Source organism: Cyprinodon tularosa, unplaced genomic scaffold (genome assembly GCF_016077235.1).
Source record: "Cyprinodon tularosa strain WSP-4 unplaced genomic scaffold, ASM1607723v1 ctg679, whole genome shotgun sequence".
Taxonomy (NCBI): Eukaryota; Metazoa; Chordata; class Actinopteri; order Cyprinodontiformes; family Cyprinodontidae; genus Cyprinodon; species Cyprinodon tularosa.
The window spans coordinates 253566-273589 of NW_024039428.1; the positions used below are offsets into that span (position 1 = coordinate 253566).

The 20024-nt window shown below is 39.6% G+C and overlaps 1 protein-coding gene across 5 annotated transcripts in view; it reads left to right on the forward strand.

Moving 5' to 3' along the window:
* Positions 1 to 20024, forward strand: part of kirrel3l (kirre like nephrin family adhesion molecule 3, like) — a 48164-nt gene that overhangs the window by 18378 nt on the left and 9762 nt on the right. For 4 of the 5 annotated variants that reach the window (XM_038267584.1, XM_038267586.1, XM_038267587.1 and 1 more), the window contains exons 2-9: positions 7847 to 8002; positions 8628 to 8777; positions 12426 to 12583; positions 15067 to 15217; positions 15333 to 15438; positions 15733 to 15881; positions 16016 to 16143; positions 19290 to 19416. In XM_038267584.1, the coding sequence (XP_038123512.1) occupies positions 7847 to 8002; positions 8628 to 8777; positions 12426 to 12583; positions 15067 to 15217; positions 15333 to 15438; positions 15733 to 15881; positions 16016 to 16143; positions 19290 to 19416 (1125 nt within the window). The remainder of the gene's footprint in view (positions 1 to 7846; positions 8003 to 8627; positions 8778 to 12425; positions 12584 to 15066; positions 15218 to 15332; positions 15439 to 15732; positions 15882 to 16015; positions 16144 to 19289; positions 19417 to 20024) is intronic. The other variant, XM_038267585.1, reaches the window with a different exon arrangement.

Here is a 20024-nt window from a genome sequence, read left to right on the forward strand (position 1 = left end):
CACATTTAATTAAAAGTGTTTGTTTGCCTTTGTGTTTTCATTGGATGCAGGGTTCATAACTCAGCTCAGCTGCTTTGTGTAAAGAGCCTCTTCAGAAAAAAAAAATGAAATAAAAAAAGAGAATTATGCATCAAATTAAAGAGAACTCCAATGAAACAGAGGCAAGTCAGGCATTAACCTCTAAGCTTTAAAAAGCACACATATTAAGCTACACTAATGAGACTCTCATTGAGCTAGCTGTGTTTTATATTCAAATACACAGAAAAGCACAGCAATGACTTCGGAGTGCCACCTCTGCTCTTGAATGAGGTTGTCTGTTATTCATCTCACTCAAAGCAAACACTGCAGGAGTGAACAATGCAATAGATGGCCCTTTTCTTCTAATTAGATGCATACATTTACAGCAATACCACCCTCATTAAAAATGATAATAACAATAATAATAAAGGGGGGGGGGTATTAATTATGAAACACACTACTTCCTATCATAAAAAGCTAAGGGGGTCTCCACTGGGCTCAATTAGGAAGAGCAGCCTGCAAATCCCATGACTAAAATAATTGATACCCTAGAGCTTAGGGCTCTGCGTCCTTCTACATAATCTATGCTAAGAATTCCTTTGTTTTTATTTCAATTGTTTTGAAGATATAAAACATAAAAACAAATTTAGTCTCTTTTAGATATTGTTTTGTTATATTATAGATTTTTAATTCATTAAGTTATTAGTATAAAGACTTATTTTATTTAGCTGCCATCGGAGGCAAACCAAGAATAAATTGAACCCAAAGCACAATGTGTTTTAGTCACCAAATCTACTTGACATTATGGATCCAAAACCGGTTTCCAAAATAATAGTTGGAATCAGTCTAGTTAGAAATGATTCAGTACTGATCCTATATATATATATATATATATATATATATATATATATATATATATATATACATATATATATATATTACAACATTTTGAAAGGATGATAATTATTGCCCCCTGCTGCTCTGGTTATCCAAGGCAGAAGCTTATTTCACTTTTGCTTGGGGTCAGCCCTGCTTGTCATGTTTTTTCAAATTCCTACTCCACCTCTGGGCCATCTCCACAAGTTGTGGTGTATTGCGGTTTTATCTACAATTTCAACTACAGGCTAAATCAGGGCTTTCAGGAAAAGAGCAAAACACAAGAAGATAGTGATTAAAAGCAGAGTAAATTGCAATTGAAAGCCCCTCCATCCAAATTGGTAAAAGAAGGGCAGAGAGCAGCAGAAACAGGGATGGGGTAGAAAGAAGATGCAGGGAAGGGGGTGGGGGCAGAAAAGGGCTGGAACTGTGACACACATCCAGCCAGCAGCTGTCTTGCTGAGAAAAACACCAGGGGGTGAGCAGGAGCGAAATGACAAGACTAGCTCAATCAACATCTTGTCAACACAGCAAGCTGATGTGTACAGACAATTTCATACCATCACCACAGAGCCCCTCCTCTCTGTGTTTTTTCACATCACTTTTTGTTTTTGACCTGCTGCCAGTCAGCCAGCCAGTCACTTGCTATCTGTCTTTACGGAGTGAGCTCTCAGCTCTCTGGCTCGGGGCTTAAGAGTGTTTTCAAAGGGTGGGAGTTTAGGGGGGGTGCTTCTGCCCACTCAAAACCCTGAAGGTACGGAACCACAAGTTTGAGGTTGCAACATACATATGGCAGGTTGTCAAGACACTGCCGTATGGTGACTGGGCAGATTATTTACATACGCTCACATGCTAACTGTGTCACATCAGCACCCACCACAACCAGCCTTTCACTTTCTTCTTCTTGCATACATAACACTCTATTCCATTATCTGCTGCAAACTGTTGTTGCAGCTCCTCATTGAGTGCCTCTGCAGCTGCTCGCTGTGAGATCAGCCTCACTGCTGCCCTGATGTGTGCAGCACCCCGTCGCAATGGAGAAAAGCCTTGCGGTGATGGCCTTGGAGACAGGCTGATTACAGCATTCCATCAATGCCCCCCACTGCACCAACACCACCTGCCTCTGACTTGTTCCTTTGCAACTAGAAGTTGACAGAAACCCACTTTTTCCATTTTTACATTAGTTTTTTTTCCCTCTCCAACACATAGCTCCTTTATTCCTCGCTGCTCCCCTTCTAACCTGCCTTCTTGAGTCTTGTGTTGACAAGCTGACACAAACTCCTGTGATTCTCACACCATGAATGAAAAGAGCAAAAGAAAAAAGGGACAAGGAATCTAAGATGACAAAGAGGAAGAGAATGTTTTAGGTGAAGTCTGGCAGAAGATGACAAGTGAGAGTGTATAGAAAGGCAGAGTGATGGCAGAAGATCCCAATAGGAAGCAAATTAACAATTAGTAGCACCTTATATAATGCTCGAGGAGGGTCTGCTAGCCATTGATTTTAGGGATCATGCCTCACTAGCTACAGACATATGCGCTGTAAGCAGAGCAGAGAGAGGATGGCAAAGGATTGTAGATGGATGGAGGAAATTGCCCAGGGTGGGGGTATCAGTAAAGCAGCAGACAGTGGGGGTCTGGTGTGTGTGTGAGCTGGTCCACTCTAAAAAGCGCTCAGGCCTGAGCCAAGATTTTCACAATGGAATAAAGGCTGAAAGGGGAGGCTGGCGGATTAAACTCTGGCAAAACAGCTCTTAAAAAGCTGTTAGAGTGCAATTTGGGCACAAAAGCGCAGAATGGAAAAAAGATAGTGAGATCAGGTGGGTGGGAGAACTAGTTTGAATGCAGCATGGGAGAGAAACAGATAGAACTGAGACAGCATGGGCACCATTAGAGACAAGACCATCTGTAAAGACGCAGGCTGAAGCTGTCTGCAATGGTCCAAAGCTGAAGGAAAGAACAGAGGTTGTCACACACTGAGCTCATGTGTTTTTGGTGCCACATTGCTTCAAGCCAGTGGGTGGTATCTGTTGTTAGCCTCCTTCGAGCTCTCAGAAGTTCCGTAGGAGTCACGCTAATGAGCTTAGTAGCCAGATCAAACATAAGATGGGTGCAGCATCCCCTTTGGGACTCTTTGGTACAGCCGCTCAGCTCTACTGTCTGCTTAGTACACACAAATATACGCACAAGTGTATCCACACTGGAAAAGAAAAACAAAAGAGCTCAGCTCAAAACAAAGGGATAATAATTCCACACAGAAAGAAACTGAGTTCCCATTTTCCAGCCGTATCTAGACAAGACACAATAGATGACATTCTGGAAAAAAAAGGTTGTTTATTCCAAGTTTGGAGCTTTAATTTTTCATAGTTTGCCAGATTCCAGATTCTTCTTTATCTATTTTATTTTGTTATGTTTGCTTCTTATTGAAAATAAAACTGGCTTGATTTTACCCTTGTTTCATAGCTCTATGAATGAAAAAGGTGTTGACTTACCAAAGTACAGTCCTTAATTTATGAAATATGGTCTATTTGAACAAAACAATTTGATTGAGGTCATAGAGTACAATGACAATGCAAGATGGAGCATCTGTCTTGTTTTATTCAACTGTGTGTCAATGAACAAATGGGGAAATATGAACATGAGTATGAGCTTTGTATTAGTTTATGGTTTTGAAGGATGTGGCCTCCTGGTAAATTAGCCTTGGGTTTTTAGATTATATATTTCTATTTTATATTCAATAGTAACTGTGGTAACATTCTAATATATGTGTTATGCTCGTTGGATTCATAGTTTCTCTTAAGGTTATCTGAAATGCTAATATTATTTCTTGTTTATTTATTTTTTTTTGGCAACATAGTTTGTACTGACACATAGACAGTCGAATTTGAGGATGTCCAGTGGTGAATGGATTCTTTCAAACAACATCTGTTCATCTTATCTTGATCCCTTCTAATGTGATTTTAGATCATATAAAAGGGAGCACAGTCAATGTAAAGCTCTTTAGTAGGTGACAGTAATATCTGGGAGGACTCTGTGCTGCACTTAACTCCCACCATGTCACAGCAAAGTCACAGTGTCAAAGCAACTGCTAAACGTGCCCTCTGGTGCCTGACACGTTGTGTTTCCTATTAACACATGCTCTGTCCTAGATGCTCATTCGCATATTCAGATGCATGTGTACAGAAACAAATATTACCAAAGCAAGGTAACCAACAAAAAAAAAAACACACACGCGGGTCTTAGCATCATCCAGAAATACACTTATACACAGTTTCATCTGCATCTGGCAGTGTGAAATGGTATTCCATTTTAAGAAATCTGGATTAAAATTTAACAGGCCTAATGTGTGTCGACCTTGTTACCAGGAGAGGAAAGCACATACTAAACACGAAGCAAGGCAAGAAACATGAAAAACTAACATATTTTGCTGCTTTAAGAACTTAAAAGATGTGATGTTGCAATGAGTTTGTACAACTATAATTACCTTCATACATATTTACCTAGACAAGAGGCCTTAGTAAACATAGGGCACAGAACTCTTCAACCCTGGATAGCAGTGTTGCTTTCATATTAGCGGATCATTTCATTAATCCCAGTTTGTTTAGGATTGCCTCTCTCAGACCCTGATTTGGGCATGCTAATAAAGAGAATGGCTACTTTGGGTTCTCAAATGTTGCATTTTGCAGATTATATAGTGCCATTGGCATCTTACAGCAATATCCTTCAGCAAGCAATGGATTGGATTATAGCAGAATTTGAGCTGGGCAGGATAAGAATCAGGTCACCTGAATCTTAAGGTCATGGTTGTTAACCAGAAGAGGGTGGACTGGTCCTTCAAGTTTGATTGTCTACCTCTACCACAAGGTTAAGAGATCAAGTATCTACTTAAAGTCTCAGATGATTGTAGAACACAGCAGGAGATGGCCACAGCGATTGGAGCCTCATCAGAAGTAATGTCATACTGCTGCAGGTTGAACCACAAAGAAAAATGACTTATTGATCTATTCGTGTTCCACTATTCATCAATGGTCATGAGAAATACTGTAGATTATGACTATAACAATGAGCTTCTAGATATAGGCGGTGGATGAGGGTCATATGCTGTCCTGTTAATCAACAATAGCAGGATGGAAATAGAGATGAATGAATTTCAGCATGTCTGCAATTAGATGTTTCTCTGATATTTAAATAATTTTCTGGACCTCCCCAAAGGGGAAGAATCCAGTAGCAGGGCTCAAGAGTGCAAACTCCAAGTGTCTTCGAATCCCCCCAAATGGGCTTGAGAGGGTTGCTGGGCAAAAAGAGGAGAGTGGGTTTACCTCAAGGAACTGTTACCCAGTAGCCCAATAGCTGATAAAATATGAATAAATGGATGCACAGAAGAAATTTTAAGAGGGCTGCCGTTGTTTTTATAAGTATGTAACTTTTCATATTAGCTTGTTGGAAAAAAAAACACTCAAAGTATCGCCGTTTGGGTTTGTGTACTTGAGTACAAGTGCGTGACACAGCATCCCACACTGACAACCATCCTCTTCACACCCACATCTTCTTACTTTTTCAATTCTTTCTCTGTTCTATTCCATCTCCCTCCATGTCAGAAATGTATTCATGTAATTAAGCTGCTAATACACCGTCAAAGAATTGTCTAATTCAGCAAGGAGGAATTAAAGGAATCTAGCATGAGTCATTAGCCAGTCGAGATGTTCCGTTCAGCGTTTTCAATAAGGGATCTAGAGAGCCATGAATCACTTATAGGGTATAAAAGAACACTCTCTACAGCACATGCGCTGCACTTTATGTTTGTATAACTGCACTTGTATGTGTGCACGCGTAGGGTTGATTGCCATTTGCAAGCATGAAAAATGGTATGTAGGCGAGGTAAAGAGAAACAATTCAGTGCATGTAATCCATCTCAACAATCAACCAATGCAGTGAATTATTACCCATTGTAAACATTTAGATATTCTGGGCGAGAAACTTAATTGCAATCAATGTCTGCACTGCTTTAAGGATGGGAAAGAAAACCCTCAGCTCGCTCTGCATGGAGAGAAAGAGGAAACACTCAGTAGCTCATAAAGGCAGCACGTTAGGGACAGGCAGAGAAAAAAAGACATTTATTTATTTATTTTTTTAAGACTATGACGAGAAAATTCAAGCCTTCGGTAAATGCCTAATAGCCTGAGCTCAAAGACGCTACACTTCTCATTGACGCTCTCAAATTGGCCTCTTTTGATCCACAGTGCGTGACACACATACAGCCTACCTGTTTTTACCCACTGCCAACTCACATTCAGATAAAGTAATGTGGAGGCTGAGAATATTGGAAAGTTTTTTTTTTTTTTTTTTCTTTTTTCTTTTATTAAACTATGAACACCTCCTTGGGGGGCAGATGGGGAATTAGAAACAATGGGTTAAAAATGAAAATGGGTTTTAAGGGGGAAGCTGAGAACTACATGTGCTTGGGATGAACTAACGTTTTTGATGAGCTCACTGTTTGGCATTTTTAATTGGGATGTTGCGTGACACTGGCGGGAGGAGGACTCAAAGGATGAAGGAAGACGACCCCCCCTTTCCCGTCCCCCCCCTTTCCGTTCAGTCCATTTTGGACTCAGAGATGAAGTGGGTAATTGAGTTTGGAATAAACAGTGCCAACAATCTCTGAATTCCCCTCCCTTTCCAAACGGGTTTTTTTTTTAAATACGGGGAATGGAGTGAAAAGAGATGAAGAAAGAGAAAAGACTCAGACTGGGAGAAAATCCCATCCACCCTCTTGGGGGGAAAAGCTGCTATTGAAAAGCTATTAAACTTGCATTTAGCAGGATTGATTGGAAATGAAGAGGCCTATTAAAAGAGAGGGACAAGGGGACAATAGCGTGTCTCTGGCCACCGTATGTTGCCCTCCTTTCAAGGGTTTTCTTTGCCGTGGTGGTGGGGGGGTCTGTCTGTTTAAGCGCTCACACCAAGGGAAGCAGTTAAAAAGGGGGAGGGGGGGCTTAGCACTGAATGAATAGGACAGTCTTTATTCTGTGAGCAACACAGAAAGAGGGAAGATTTTTTTTTTCATTTTTTTTTTTTATAAGTCCTCTTCCCAAATCACACAGACACCTTGCAAAGATAACCAACCCACCTCATCACCCTCTTCACCACCCTACCTTCCCCTATGGATTAGTTACCTCTGGAGTGTTGCCATCTTTCCCCTGCCAGTAGGATTTGTAATACTCAATCTTTAGCATAGTGGCACAAACAGTTGGAGCTGACTATCTGTATTCATGCTGCGCTTCGGCATGTGTGTGAAGACAATCCAGCCAATCCGCAGGGAGAGTATACGCCTTTTACTTAAACACAGCGGCGAAACGGCAGCAGGTGTCTTTAACTGACTTTCAACAGGCTCAAATGGATGGTTCCCCCGGGAACTTTTATGGTGTTTTGATTGTTTAACACCCATTTTTACAAAGAAACAAATTTAAAGAGTGGCAGATTTTTCTCACTGGAAGTATCTGTTTGCGTCATGTCAGTGAACATACAAGCATATGGTCTTTAGAAATAGTTAAGGTGTAACAAACTAACTAGAAAACTAAGTAACCTATATTTTCCCAGAAGTTAGGCTTTCGTTCTAAAGTTCAGATGATACCCACCTTGAAATTTTGCTAAATCTAATGTTAAATTTGACAGTAGTCATTTGTCTGCTGTGGTTTGTCACTGATCTGCTCTCTTGTTTTAATATTTCTTGTGATGACCCAACCAGAAGAAAGTTTGGTTTTTTATTTGGTTTAATGGTATTTTGTCACTCTTTCAAAATCCATAATTTAACACCCAATTTTTATAAAAATGTTCCTGAAAAAAATAATTACCACTGGATTTCTCTCTATTGTACAACTGTATGTTTACAACTAATAAGTAAATCCAATTAGCAGAGAAACAATGTTCACATTGTCCTTCTATTTCTGTCTCCCAGCAGCCACCAAAGCGGCCTACTTCTCCCAGCAGCCCCAGGACCAGGTAGTGGTGCAGGGCCAGTCCGTGACTCTGCCCTGTGTGATTGTGGGTTACAGAGGAATGGTCCAGTGGACCAAAGATGGTCTGGCATTGGGTGGAGAGAGAGACCTACCAGGTAGGTGCACTATATTTGTTTCTACTGACCTCACCTTCCCTCTAAATTTATTTGTCCTTTCTGTCTCATTTGGTCTTGTTGCAATCAATGCCTGATCTCATTAGAAATCAACCCCCTCTCTGTCAGCCATTGTTTTTTTTTTTTTTATACAAATGAATGGTGAGAAAGCGCCCCTGACAGATCAGTATCCTGCTGAACACACCAAACTTTAATTTGTTGCTTAACATTTTAAGAGTCTTGTAGGAAAATGGATAATCAATTGGCTTTTGTCACGCACTGACATTTAAATGTGTAGCAGCGCAGCGAGAAAGTGGAGAGGCTTCCTCTTGACCTTAGCAACCCCATCTTTATTGTGTCTGTGTTTAAAGGACAGCCTCCTCATACAGCAGAACTATCACGTGTTGCATTTCAAGCTTCATGCCACTGTGCTAACACAATAACTAAATGCCTGGTCCCTGTAAGGTGCTGTATGCTTTTCACTTGTGCCTTAGAAAGAGCTTTTCCACTTCTTTGTTGCCTTTGTTCAAAGAAGGACCCTGCTTATTTTTTATTCCTTTCAAATATGTGTTTGTTGTTCCTCAGATTGTTTGCTTCTAACTCTATTCACTGTGTTGGCTTCATGCAGGCTGGACGCGCTATTCCTTAATGGGCGACCCGCTATCAGGCGAGCACAGCTTGCTGATCGATTCAGCAGAGTTGGCGGATGACGCAGTGTATGAGTGTCAGGGTACACAGGCGGCTCTACGCTCCCACCGTGCCAAGCTCACTGTACTAGGTAAGATACACAGCTCAATCATGATCCTCATAGTCAGCCCCTGTGAGGGTCTGCAGGCTGGCAGGGCTGTGAAAAAAGGGGGGAAAAGTAAGGGGAGTGTCTTCATCATGCAACAACAAGGCAGAAAGACAAATGTAATTTGGAAAAATTGGTAAATTTAAAAGAAATTGTTCAAATCTACAACTCGTTGATGTGTGTCATGATTTGATCCATTTCTTCAAGGCTTAGTTTGCTGACTACCCCTCCATCTGAGTGGTGCAAATTGTAGTTCCTTGCTATTATCCCATAAACTTTCAACAGTAAGTCAACTGTAAGAAAAGAACTCAAGCCTGCTGTGCTGAATCCAAAAAGCTTTCACCCTTGCAGACATCATTACAAAATAGAAACATACATGGATAATGCTTGTCAAATTAGGATTACTGCCTTTTAGAAAAGAACTATAAATAAAAACAAAAAGTTACACAGATGTAGTGACTGATTGAAGCTTTCCATTATAAAACCCAAAACATATAAAGCTGTGTACATTTGTATGTGTCACACACCGTACAGGTAACAGAACAATGTATTTTTATTCAACTCTGTGAGGTTGGTTGTGCCTGTCAGGCAAAGGGTTGTGGGCAAACGAATAGCTCCTATGTTGCTAGATAAACTATAAATAGGAAGCATCCATTTTTCACGTCCTACTTCCTTACTATCAGCACTATTTGGACAGGTAATTTCTGTTTTCTAATTTAGAAAAAGTATAGAAAGAAGACCAAACAAATCAAAATCAATCAGATTTAGTATTATCAGATCAGATTTACTCTTTTTTTTCACAATTTGTCTTGCTGGCATGGATATATATATTTTTTTACCTTAAAGGAGTAAAATCATCCATTAAGAACTGCACTTATTATTTACTCACGTTAATTTTGGATGACATTAGAATATGTTTGATGTTGAAACTCCTACGTTTAAAAAGAACACACAAACAAAGAAAAGAAATCTGTAAACAGCCAATGGATTTTCAATGCACTGTACAATTCTAACTCTGTTTAAAAGTTGTGTAATGTACTAATACATTTACTTTACCTCCTCTTGACTAAGTGGGTAACGATTTTTGCCATAGCTGCTTAAAATCTTGTTTTTTATACAAGAGTGCCAAGCAAACCTCAGCAAGAAAAATAAAATGAGGGGAAACGCCTATACTCTCAGTGGCAATAATCAAGACTGTACAGGTCCAAGATAATGTGATTGCTGCAGTCACAAATGACTCGCATAGTCGCTTGAAGGTCCAGATCTGCACAGTTAGCACATTTTGCAGCAAGCCACAACATCTATCAACTGCAAGGCGGTTTTGTACATTAACGTGATGTGAGTGATCTACTTCTTCACACAGAGTTTCAAGAGTGGAGGGAAGAGGGTGGTGGTAGTGGCGGGGAGGGGTGATAGTGCTGGTCAGATTGAAAAGAGGATTAGAAGTGACAGACCTTATGCAAGACAGAAAGCACTGCTGGCATCTGGTGGCATACAAAGGAACGCCACTCCATTAATTAGTCCTGTCAATATTCTATATATTACTACAGACGCAAATAATCCTTGTCAGGAGAGGGGAACTCAAATGAAGAATTTATGCAGAGCTGTTATGACACACTGAGCTTCAGAAGCTGCTGTTCTTTAATTTATTGTTGTCGATTGGAGCTCCGGTTTCTCTTTGTAGGGTAACTTCCCATGGATCTCAAATAGAACAAAAGACTATCTGCCCTATTTCAGCCACATGCCTCAGTGTATTATGGGGTGCATTTCATCATCTAGCCCCATGCAAAGTGATAAATATTTGGAAAGTGAAAGAAAGATAATATGCACAAAATTTTCAACATAATCTCAAAAGTGTGGTATTTATTAGTATTTATCCCCCTTTGCTCTAAGAACTGTAAATAGAATCACCAAATCCCCCCCACCTAATTTGCAAAACGAGTCCACCAGTTTGTATATAAACTTCAGCTGTTCTGTGAAGGCAACATGGTGCTTTTACAGAACAGTAAATGAACAGCATCATCATGTTCAAGAAAATTAAACTCAAAAATACTTAATTAACCCCAAGGAGAAATTGAATAAAAAAGAATATCAGAATCAAGCTAAAGGAGCTACTCCAAAGTGCAACTACCTTAAGCATTGCAATTCTAGAACAGCAGATATGTTAGGGAGAAAGCTGTTTTGGTGTTTGAAGTACAGTCTGACTATAAAAAAATATCCCAAGCTTTGTAAAGATCACAAAGCACTGGCAAATCCACTTTTAGAAACTGGGGGGAAAAGTACAGTAAACGGCAAACCTGCTAAGACAGGTGTTTATCTAAATTCAAAGGCTATAAAAGGGTAGCATACTTTAGCAAAGCAATCTAGAGGCCAGTGGTACCTTTTGGAGGAACACCAAATGAGCTCCCAGTCAGGTGAGATAATATGTTGACGGGACTCTTTGAAACCCTGGACTATACAAAGAGTTGCTAATATATTCTTTAAAACAACAATGGGGGAAAAATCATTTTGTTTACATTTGTATTTGTGCAGAATCTTGACAACCATGCGTAACTTTCCTTCCACTTCACACTAAGGGAACAATTTTGCTGGTTTGGGAGATAAAAGGCAAATAAAATACATCATATTTGCTGACTGTAATGATACAATATGTGAAAAGTTTGAGGTTTGTGGATATTTGCTCAACTGCTCACCTTTATATTTAGTTTTACAGCTGCACAACAATGATCAAAGCACTCTTCAGTTGCATCTATATATGAATATACATACATAAACACAATGCAAAGCCATGAGAATCAAAGAAAATCTACCACTTCTCCTGGGAAAGCTTCCTAAGACTCCTGCTGGATGTTCATTATCACCATGCCTCTGAAATACACATAGAAATGAAATCAGGATCCAGTTTAGCTGTTTGTGAGGACATAACTATCAAGAAGGAACTGCGGCTTTCCTGTGTTGTATGTGCAACAGTCTGCATGTGTGTGAGGTGTGTAGGTGTGTGTTTGTGTGTGTGTATAAATCAATGTTGTCCAGATGAGACCAAAGCAATCCTGCACAGTCAAAGAAGTCAACGGTGGGAGTGCAGTCAGGGGAATCGGCATGGAAATTAAAATCACCTAGCACTCGGATTCCATTAGTGTCCATGCTGCGGCAACGGAAGGACCTCTGACAATTCAGATACACACAGCGAAATTGGTTCGGCGGAGGGTGCGAGAAAGGCCAGCACAAACCCCATGTTTATGCCTTTTCTTATTGGTCGGGGGAGATAGACGCCTTCATCAGGGGTGGCACGCTCGGCTTGCCAGTGGTGCGTGCGAAACCATGCAAATAAATGAACAAATAAGCAATTCGACTGAAACATCACTCTGCAACGGTGGGAGCAAATAGAGTAATAATGCTAGTCTCCAGAAAGGAAATAAACAAGGTTGAGTGTTTCTTTTTTGTTTCCTCTTGCCAACTAGCAACTCTTTTTGGTCCTTATGTCTTAAACTACACCTTGTTAAAAGATGCTTAGTAGTAATAAGTTGTAGTCATACATTGATAAGCTTAAAGCTATAGCAAGCTTCAGCCAGCATGTGCGTTCACCTGAATCTTGCTTTTTTTTTATGGTTATGTTTTTGTTCTGATCCACAGTTCCTCCATCTGACCCAGTGGTGGAAGGCGGCCCTGTTGTACGTCTGAAGGCCCACACACCGCACAACCTTACCTGCAGAGCTTCGGGAGCTAAACCTGCAGCTGATATCACCTGGTACAGAGACGGAGAGGTCATGGAGATGGCCATTTATTCCAAGGTAGTGTGAGAGTGGGCTTAATCATTAACCGCCCGTGTAATCTTGTACTAATTTATAGATCATTGAATACAGGACTATTAAAAGAAAATATAAGTCCTCTTGAGGGCTCTAAATATCTTTCCACTACTCTCCACTTCTTAGCTGCCCCCCCTCTGTTTTCACTTATCACTCATTTCTGAACACCACCTTCCCCTCTTATGCTTCCACCTCCCCACCCCCGCCCCCCTTTGCTTGCTAATGCAACCATACTACAGCATAACTGGAGCATGCCAAAGCTCAGACAGGCATGAGCGTTTCATACAGTACAGCCTTTGCAGCGGGGAAAGCACCCAAAACAATGTAGACTCACAATGGAGATGCACCAAAGCGTCAGCGGGCCGTGGCTGGGAAAGTGTCACATATTTCATGCTCCCTGACCACTCTAAACGACGCTAAAGGCCACATTTAAAGAAGCAAAAGAGGGAGAGGTGGGCGTGGGTTTGGGGGGTAGGGGCGAGGGTCAGAATGGTGAGCGATATGAAAGGATGTGAGGTATAAGAAATTGAAGAGGAGAAGAGTGGCATCAATATTCAGTTAAAACATGAGGCCGCTTTGTGAATAACGGAGCAAATATCCGTCAATATTCCCAACTGAGGCCATGTGGAGGGTCGGACAAAGCTTTGTCCAAGTGAGTGGTGGTGACAGGTGGTGATGTGATTTGATCTAGCATAAATGTGCTTTTTGTCTGTCTAGCCAAGGAACTGCTCCATTGATTTGGCTGTCAAAGGAAAAGGTTCAGCTCACACTCAATGCGTCACACTTTTCCTCACCCCCCACATTCTCTGTGGCCCTTGTAGTTATCTTATCTTCTCTTTAGACTTTGTTATAACTTTAACCTATTTTATTTCATTATCACCACATAATTTATATTTTTGCAGCCTCTGTTTAATTAATTTATTAATTTAATCCTACTGTAAATAAAGCTGTTCTATGAAGGCCTGAGGTTTGCTTGAGAGAATTAGTGAGCACCATACCATCATGCAGACTCAGCCAAAACACCAGGCAGGTCAGGAAGAAAGTTGTGGAGAAGCAGGGTTATCTTATAACACAATGCCAGAATTGTGTTAGGTACATTTTTACTCCCTTATCAAATAAGGCACACATGGCCACAAACATCCTTAAGCTTAGCATTAAGGGTATTCAACAGAGAAGAAAGCAACACACTAGTTGTCAATACAGACATCTACAGCTCAGATGTTGTAAATATGTCGGCAGGACAAGTATTAGTCCTGTGTTACACAAATATGACCTTTATAGATGGTTGATCTAGAGAAAGTAGGGTTTCGCAGTTAATTGCCTTTGTCATATAATTACAATGTTCATATTGCAGAGGAACTTAGTTTTGACCACAGTGTGTTTAAGACCCTGACTTTCTAAGTCCAGCTCTTAAGTTGGTGGCAATGCACTGAAATTGGGTTTGCTTTAACACAGAAAAGAAGAGAGAGTTGCAGCTAGCATACAGATCCATGCATGCAAGTAGAAGTAAGCCTCTTTTCAGTAATATTAAAGTCCCGTGACAGTAGAGTGGGGCCAGCTTTTAAGGTCACAAAAAAATGAAACCCTGGAAAGAAGCATTAAAAAAAAAATTGAATACTGAAAAAAACACATGATTGTCTTTAGTGTGAAGGAATATCAAATCAAAACACAATCGCAATTTTGGTTAAAAAAATCAGTTGGGATTTTTGGATAAATCGTTTAGAAGAAAACCATTTTTGAAAAGAAAGTAGTGGGGACCTATTTTGTTACAATAAAGATGGTCAGAGCTGGTGGGAAGATGGTACAGCTAAAATAGGGCACCTGGGCTCTCACCCGGACAATGAACCAAAACTTCAGATATGCAGCCAGAGCAAGTATGGCATGGTTTAGATCTAAAGTCTAGTTCAATATCTTTAGTAAGCCTTTAGCATTAATATTTATAGAGTCTTCTTATCATTCTATCATTAAATGCATCACTTTGGTCCATTACATTAAGCCCCTATAAAATACAATGCATTTTGCGGTTCATTGACTTGACAAAATGTGAAAAAGTTAAAGGGAGATAAACAGCCTTTCAAAGCACTATATCACTTTACTCAAAATTTCTTTATGCATTTTTTAGAAACATAATTGAAAAAGTCGGCATCCAGTAAGCCAAATCCTAAGAATCTACTGCTTTACTTACTTAGAAGTATTGATTTCTAAGGAGTAAATAGATTTAAAGTATGATAACCAACACGGAGCGCTGACAGGGAGCATTCTGAAAATTGTAGAAACAGCACAATATTCTGTGGCTGCAACATAAAATATATGACTTAACTGACATTCCAAAGAACGGGAATGCAATTTTCAAACTATGCACATAAAACATAAAGCCCACAGTGTCATAAAGTAATAACTTATTTTTTGCAACATTGAGGAAGTTTTCTTTTCTAAGTTTCCACATTGTTGTTGTCCAAACTCTGTAGACACTAATGGAGGATGGGAAGAGGGAGGCAGCTGTCAGTATGCTTCCAATCATTCCAGAAGACAGTGACTCTGGACGCACCTACACCTGCAGGGTTCTCAACCCAGCTGCCCCAGCTGGACGACAGACTTCAGTTACTATCAGTGTCCAGCGTAAGTGCATGTACCTTTCTATACAGATCTTTAAAACATGAAAAATAGATGAAGAGTTCAAGGATTGCCAGCGTTAGTCCTGAAACTTTAACATGAACATGTTTGCTCCTCAAAGATCCTCCCTCAGTGACCCTATCCGTCCAACCTCAGACCGTGACTGAAGGGGCCAAAGTTCTCTTCATCTGCTCTGCATCTGCCAACCCTGAGATCACTGGTTACAGGTATCCCATTTCTTTCAGTTCAGTTTGTTCCCATTGATCCTTGGAAATGACATTATCTGCAATGATTTGATCATAAAGTATGTCATTTCAGTCTTTCTTGAAAACACAGATGTGTATTAGAAAAAAAAAAATTAAAAGCTTTGCCAGTCAATTATCTAGGTGAAATTAGCTTCATGATTGGCAGCGTTTGATTGGCACTGGCCTTGAATCGGCTAATGACCGTTTTCATATGCATGGTTAATTAAATTTCCTGAATAAATGAAACAGTTTAATATGGTTACTCTTACTTTCAAGGTGGTCAAAAGGAGGTGTGCCCATCTCAGAGGCCAATGGGGACAGCCTTGAGGTGACAGTGGACTATTCTTACTTCACCGACCCAGTCTCCTGCGAGGTGTCCAACTCCGTGGGCAGCACCAATGTCAGCACGCTGGTCGATGTGCAGTGTGAGTTTTAGTTCAGAAACTAGAAATGCTGAAGAGCAAGCTGCCTTTTTGGTTGTTTTTTTTTTTACATCTTAAAGGTGAATATTGCCTGAAAATAATTTTCTTTCTGATTGAAACTGTTTGCTTTACATTAGTTGGCCCCAGACTGCTGTCAGAGCCCAAGCCAATGACTGTAGACATAGGAATGGATGCTGCCTTTACCTGTGCTTGGACTGGAAACCCTCCTCTGACTCTGGCCTGGACAAAGCATGGCTCCAGCGTGGTAAGTCAACCAGCAAAAATAAGTCACCACTTTATCTTGATGGTTAAACCTCAATGCTGACATTCCTCCAGAGAGAAACATTTGCACATGGCCTTGAGGCAAGAATCCCACACACTTTTTCTGACACTTTTTTCCTGGCTGAATCTTCAACAACTCTCACAGCTAGCTCCCTTCGGGCTAGAGCCTCTGGCAGAAAACTGTCTGCCCACTGACAGATTCATACAGAAAAATATGTGCACATGGCATGCTGCCATAAGTCAAAGGCAATCAGTTGGTCAATCAGTCAGCTGACAACTGGTTCAAAGTAAAAGAAATTACTACTTGACTTCAAACAGTTTATAAGAAGATCACATCTTACCATATTGTCCATACTTTGCTTCTCTTTTGGCATGATATCCATTTTTTATTGTTGTTTTTTTCTTCCTTTAGCTTCATGTAAGATTGATTAATGGAGTGGTCTAAGACCTTTAAGGCAGAATTCTGATCAGGTAGTATAAATTCAGAATAACTGGTCCCAGAAGCTGATGCAAATGGTTACCCAGTCATGGCTGATCTATTTGTTATAAACAATCTAAACACATGTTTTTTTATTACTTAGCTGTATAAAAAAATCATTCTTTTTTTTAAAAAAATAATCCACTTTGCTGTAAATTTTTTACCTAGATATTGATCAGAGAAATCATTCATCTTTCATCAGAACAATCCATTATGACACTTTTGATAGTAATTTTTTTTAAATTGGTACAGACCCACTTAGGTCATGGTCACACTTGTACTAGCCATTAGCTTCCTCTGTGACCAATGATCTGGATTAACAGATAGTTCCCACAAGGACGGAGTAAGTTAGTGGCTCAGAAAATTTGCATATTGATAGTATACCTGTAAAGGCTTTTTTTTTTTTTTTACTCCTTTTCTTATGAGATATGGCTCTGTGAACTGCTGAAGGGGCTTATAAATAAATGTTAGATGATCTCTTCTTAAAAGGGTATGGAGCAAAGATAGCCATTATTGCTATTAATCTATACAAGGTGGAAAAAGTGAAAAAATACAGGGTAATCAGTTGTTTTTCCATGAAAATAGCTGATTAATTTGCTTATATCAGCCTTGCATGCATATATGGTCTTTATCTTAAAGGTATAGTGGAGGATGTTGTTATTTGAATCATCAAAATAAGTGGTTCTCACAATTGTCAATCATTCTGGTGATATGTTTACATAAGACTGTCCTAAGTGCTCGTTCCCATTTTCACTTACCGGTGGTGAGTCTGACATAGTGGAAAAATTGCAAATCTTCTTTTGGAAAGTAAGCTTGTATGAGCGATGCAAACAGCAACTTTTAAACAGAGCGTTCACAAGGAGAAGTTGGCTTGTGCATGCTCTTGCAAGTGTTTAATAGGCATTTCTGTTCTGAAAATCCTCCACTATACCTTTAAGTGAAATAACAGTATATATTTATAGTGATATGAATGCTTGTAAATGAATGCAACTAAAATGTGGGAATAATAGGCATTTATTCTTCTACCCTCCATGGTTTCCACAAATCTAGCTTTACATTTTAATGATATATCCATTTCTCAAAACCTTTGAAAATGTCATTGCTGAAATAAAGTGATCCGAGCAGATCTTCATAGTATTGTAATATATAGATGGCTAATTATTCTTCTGGATATTAACCAGATACACTCATCGACACTTGATATAGCAAAATTGATAACATTTACTTCTGAACCTTAGACTGTAATGAAAACTTCTTTCAACTCTTTTTCCGCATTAGTATTTACACCGTCAAACCCAACAGTATACAACCATCTTGGTTCTCTTTCATGTAATCAGTAATAATGGAAAGCTGCTTCCAAGTTCATAATATTTCTAAAGTGGTGTCATGGAGGAAGTGTGAGGTAATGTTAGAACCATCTAAGCTAAAAGAAGACCCAAAGAGAGTTATTTAATGTAAGTCAGGTATTAAATTATTTCAACCTTTTAACAGAATCTCACAGCAAAAATTTCTAAACTGTAAAAGATATAAATAGATTGTTCCTTACTGGATAGCTTTCCAACCTTTCAGAGCAACAAACTCTATTTCAATTGATCTCAGACTTGCCAAATATTTCTGTTATATTATTTTCTGCTATTGGGAAGCAAGAATGCTGATGTTTTTTTTTTTTGTTGTTTTTTTTTTATAAAGTGCCTGTTAATTACTTTTAATTTTGTGATTGTCTGGTATTTGTCTTAAAAAACATTCCTGTATCTTTTATAACAGTGATTCTGCTGCTCAGGTAAAAAAAAAAAAAAAAAAAAAGATCTAGACACAACACCTGAATCTGTCTCCTCAAAGTCACTTTCTTGGGTTGAAATAATGAGAAGTTTCCATCTTAACTTTACATCACTCTGGTAAATGTCTTTCCCTGCACACACCATTAAAGGTAGCGTCCCTTAGGAACCTCTTTCCAGACCACTAATATAATTTCTGAAGCTGTGCTGGAGAAAGCAGCCCCAGCGCAGACCGCTGTTGGAAAAAAAAAAAAAAAAAAAAAAAAAAAAGCGGTGCCGTCATCTCTCAGAGTGAACACTTTCAGCCACTCCAAGCAAAATGTGCAGGCATTTTTCTAATCCACCCACTGCCACTGCCCCTTAGACAACCATGAGTAATGGATTAATTGGGTTACTCCATAAGTGTGTTGAAATAAAAAAATAAAATAGAGAGAGTGAGAGGGCGGATGTGAAGATGGAGAGAGGGAGGGAGGAGGACAGAGCAGGGATAAATGGATTAATCACAGCTTGATGCAATGACAGGATCAATGAGCTAAGGAGTGAGTGAGTGTAGAAGCTCCAAAGGCTAGGGCCCACTAACACATAGTATGCCACGATCTGTCCCCACTGTTTAATTACAACAATCTCCCCAGCAGCACGGTCACTCACCGGTGGCTGGAGTGCTTAATGCTGTGATTAAAGCTCTTCACAATGAAATTAAACTCCAACCACCAGCATTTCTTACAATGGTCAGCCCACCTCTGCGCTGCCTCCGCAATGAGGGGGCCCCTGCTGAAGGCTTGGGCTTCTTTTGTCTGCCTATTCTCTCTACCGCTTAATTTCTCGCTTTTCCCTTTCTGACACATTTCTCACTTGTCTCTTTGAATTTCTCTCCAGGTGCTCAGTAATGGTAACACCTTGCAGCTGAAGGCTGTTACCCAGGAGGATGCTGGAACGTACACCTGCAAGGCCATTGTTCCTCGTATAGGAGTTGCAGAAAGAGATGTCACTCTAACAGTAAATGGTGAGTAATGGCTGCAGCAAATGACTTTACAGAAACAAACTATTGTTCCTTTGTAAAAGTTTGAGATACTTTGGCACTTGCAGATGATTAGTTTGTATTCAATTTCAGAAACTGTTTTCTCTTGTCATTATTTAGGTAAATTATTTTTTTAATAATCCTATTAAGATTAAGAAAAAAGGTCAGTGGGTAATAGACAGAGTAAAATATTACAGTTTCTATGCAGTCAAACTCTTCTTTGCCCATAATTAGTTTGACTAGTTGTATGGGCTTTAAGTTTCGCACTAGATCTTGATCTTAAACTAAGGATACATTGTCAGTCATTAAGGATGCATTGTTGCTCATTTTCAATGATTTGTTGAAATATTTTTTTTTTCTGCGTGGTTGTTCAGGTTGCTACTTAATTGCAACCAAGATCATACGCCAGTCTGAATGTTTCACAGCCCAAACCCATATGGGCACAACAGAAATGTATACGTCACTTAGCTGGGCAATGTTTATGGAATATTGTTATGGTCTCTATGTTATTATAATTTATCTGACATTGAGAGCTGACAACAATATAATCATATCATAACAAGAAGAACGCAATGTAAGACAAGAGAACAGAA